Source organism: Oncorhynchus kisutch, linkage group LG15 (genome assembly GCF_002021735.2).
Source record: "Oncorhynchus kisutch isolate 150728-3 linkage group LG15, Okis_V2, whole genome shotgun sequence".
In the NCBI taxonomy this organism is placed as follows: domain Eukaryota; kingdom Metazoa; phylum Chordata; class Actinopteri; order Salmoniformes; family Salmonidae; genus Oncorhynchus; species Oncorhynchus kisutch.
The window spans coordinates 60,216,616-60,219,115 of NC_034188.2; the positions used below are offsets into that span (position 1 = coordinate 60,216,616).

Sequence of the window (2,500 nt, forward strand, 5' to 3'; positions counted from 1 at the left end):
GTCTCAGTAAGATGAGATCATTACACACGGTGGAGAGATGAGATTGAAAATGTAACATTTTCAGCTCGTGTTCTATATGGGTTTTTAACCTGACTAATCTCTCCACGGTCTGGAGTGCCACATTAATTAGCTTTTTATATAACTGTTATCCCTCCTTCCATCCCTCTATCCCTCCCTTCACTGTGACTTAATGGATAAAGGAGGTCAGGCAGCACCTGGGAGAGAGAGATACGTATGAGAGTGGGGAATCATTTAGGGGAAGTTCCTTCCTTTGTGTGTGAGGTTTGTGAGAGGAAATGTGGGCAGCACACACACACACACACACACACACACACACACACGCACACAAACACACACCAGGGTTGGGGTCAATTCTATTTCAAATCCAGTCAATTCAGAAAGTAAACCAAATTCGAATTCCACATTTCCATTAAAGAAAGTTCTGTGTACTTCCTGAATTGACCCCAACCCTGATACACACACACACACACACACACACACACACACACACACACACACACACACACACACACACACACACACACACACACACACACACAAACACACACAAACACACACACAAACAGAGTGTGCACAGATCCTGTACACTTGGGGTTTGTGTGTCTTGTCTTGTGTTTCTGTGTAGTTGTATTTCTTCTACTGGCTTTATTTGAGGGGTTTTGGATCAGGTTCTGCTCTGTTTTTACCTTGACTGTGAGGGAACACAACTCCCTCTGGCCTCAGTCTCCTTGCCAGTCATACACACAGACCCAAAAACATACACTGACATGCCAACTCAAATATGTAGGCCTCACTACACACACGCGCTCACTCACACACACTCATTCCCTCACACACACACTCACACACACTCATTCCCTCACACACACACACACACACACACACACACACACACACACACACACACACACACACACACACACACACACACACACACACACACACACACACACACACACACACACACACACACACACACACACTCAGTCACTCACACACACCAACACTGAGGTGACGCTTTCAAAACTGTCCCAGGAGCAGCAGCTGTCCACACATTAGGGTGTGAGAGCGGGAAAAACACCAGTGTGTGCCCTCTCTCTCTCCCTCCCTCTCTCTCCCTCCCTCTCTCTCTCTCCCTCCCTCTCTCTCCCTGCCTCTCTCTCCCTGCCTCTCTCTCTCTGACCGCCCAGAGGATTGAAGGGAGGGTCTAAAGGGGTTTTACTGCTGTCCATTGTACTCTGGAAGCCATGAGAAGAGGTAGATAGAGAGAGAGAGAGAGAGAGAGAGATAGGGAGAGAGAGAGAGAGAGAGAGAGAGAGGCATGGGTAGAGGGATAACTGTGATAACTATTCTCTCTGTGTGGCAGGGTTAGCTTTGGTTCTGAGTGAGGCTAGGTTTCATGTGAACCGGCTCATACTGACCCACTAACTGGGTGTGTGGTAGAGGGGCAGAGAGAGAGGCAGAGGGAGGGAGGGAAAGATGAAGGAAGTGCTGGATAACACAGACTGTGCTGGAATGGATGATGTCATCTGTCCAGCTTCTGCCCTCTGCCTCACTGATGACTACAAACTCAAAGAGGTAAAGGACATGGAAGTAATGTTGCTTCTGGTTATCTATCTTTCTGGTATTTAGGTACTGCATGTTTTACCAGTGTAATGGCACTGTTATAAACAGTGTGTGTGAAGTGAACAGAAGGGTATCTTTCCTCAGGATAATGTCAATTGGCGGAACATGTTGCTAACGGAAACGGTTTCCTTCATGAGTTTGTGAGTTTGACTTGTAGATTTGGTGTGACCCCCTCCACACACAAACTCTACAGTCAATGGCTCTGTGTGCAAGGCACCAGTGTGCTGGAACACTAGTATGGTGTGGGTCTGGGACGTAATGTGAGGATTGTGGATGACATAATGTGAAGGTAGTGGAGACACTGTAATGCGTAGGTCATGTGGGGGGTAATGTGGTCTTAGTACAGTCCGGCCCAAACAGAGATGGCCGCCTCGCTTCGCGTTCCTAGGAAACTATGCAGTATTTTTTTTTTTTTACGTGTTATTTCTTACATTGGTACCCCAGGTAATCTTAGGTTTCATTACATACAGTCGAGAAGAACTACTGAATATAAGAGCTACGTCAATTCACCATCATTACGACCAGGAATATGACTTTCCCGAAGCGGATCCTGTGTTTTGCCCACCACCCAGGACAATGGATCAGATCCCAGCCGACAAACCAAAACAACGTCTCCGTAAAAGGGGCAAACGAAGCGGTCTTCTGGTCAGGCTCCAGAGACGGGCACATCGCGCACCGCTCCCTAGCATACTACTCGCCAAAGTCCAGTCTCTTGACAACAAGGTTGATGAAATCCGAGCAAGAGTAGCATTCCAGAGAGACATCAGAGACTGTAACGTTCTTTGCTTCACGGAAACATGGCTCACTCAAGACACGCTATTGGAGTCGGTATAGCCAGCTGGTTTCTTCACGC

At 47.5% G+C, this 2,500-nt stretch overlaps 1 protein-coding gene across 7 annotated transcripts in view; it reads left to right on the top strand.

Annotated features, from left to right (window-relative positions):
* Window positions 1–2,500, top strand: part of LOC109905613 (schwannomin-interacting protein 1) — a 346,524-nt gene that overhangs the window by 320,310 nt on the left and 23,714 nt on the right. Inside the window, exon 1 of one of the 7 annotated variants that reach the window (XM_020503086.2) lies at window positions 1,260–1,599. The exons of the other annotated variants lie outside the window; for them this stretch is intronic. Within the exon in view, the coding sequence (XP_020358675.2) occupies window positions 1,501–1,599 (99 nt within the window). The 5' untranslated portion in view covers window positions 1,260–1,500. Of the gene's footprint in view, window positions 1–1,259; window positions 1,600–2,500 lie in introns of those variants that run through there. 7 annotated transcript variants of the gene reach the window in all.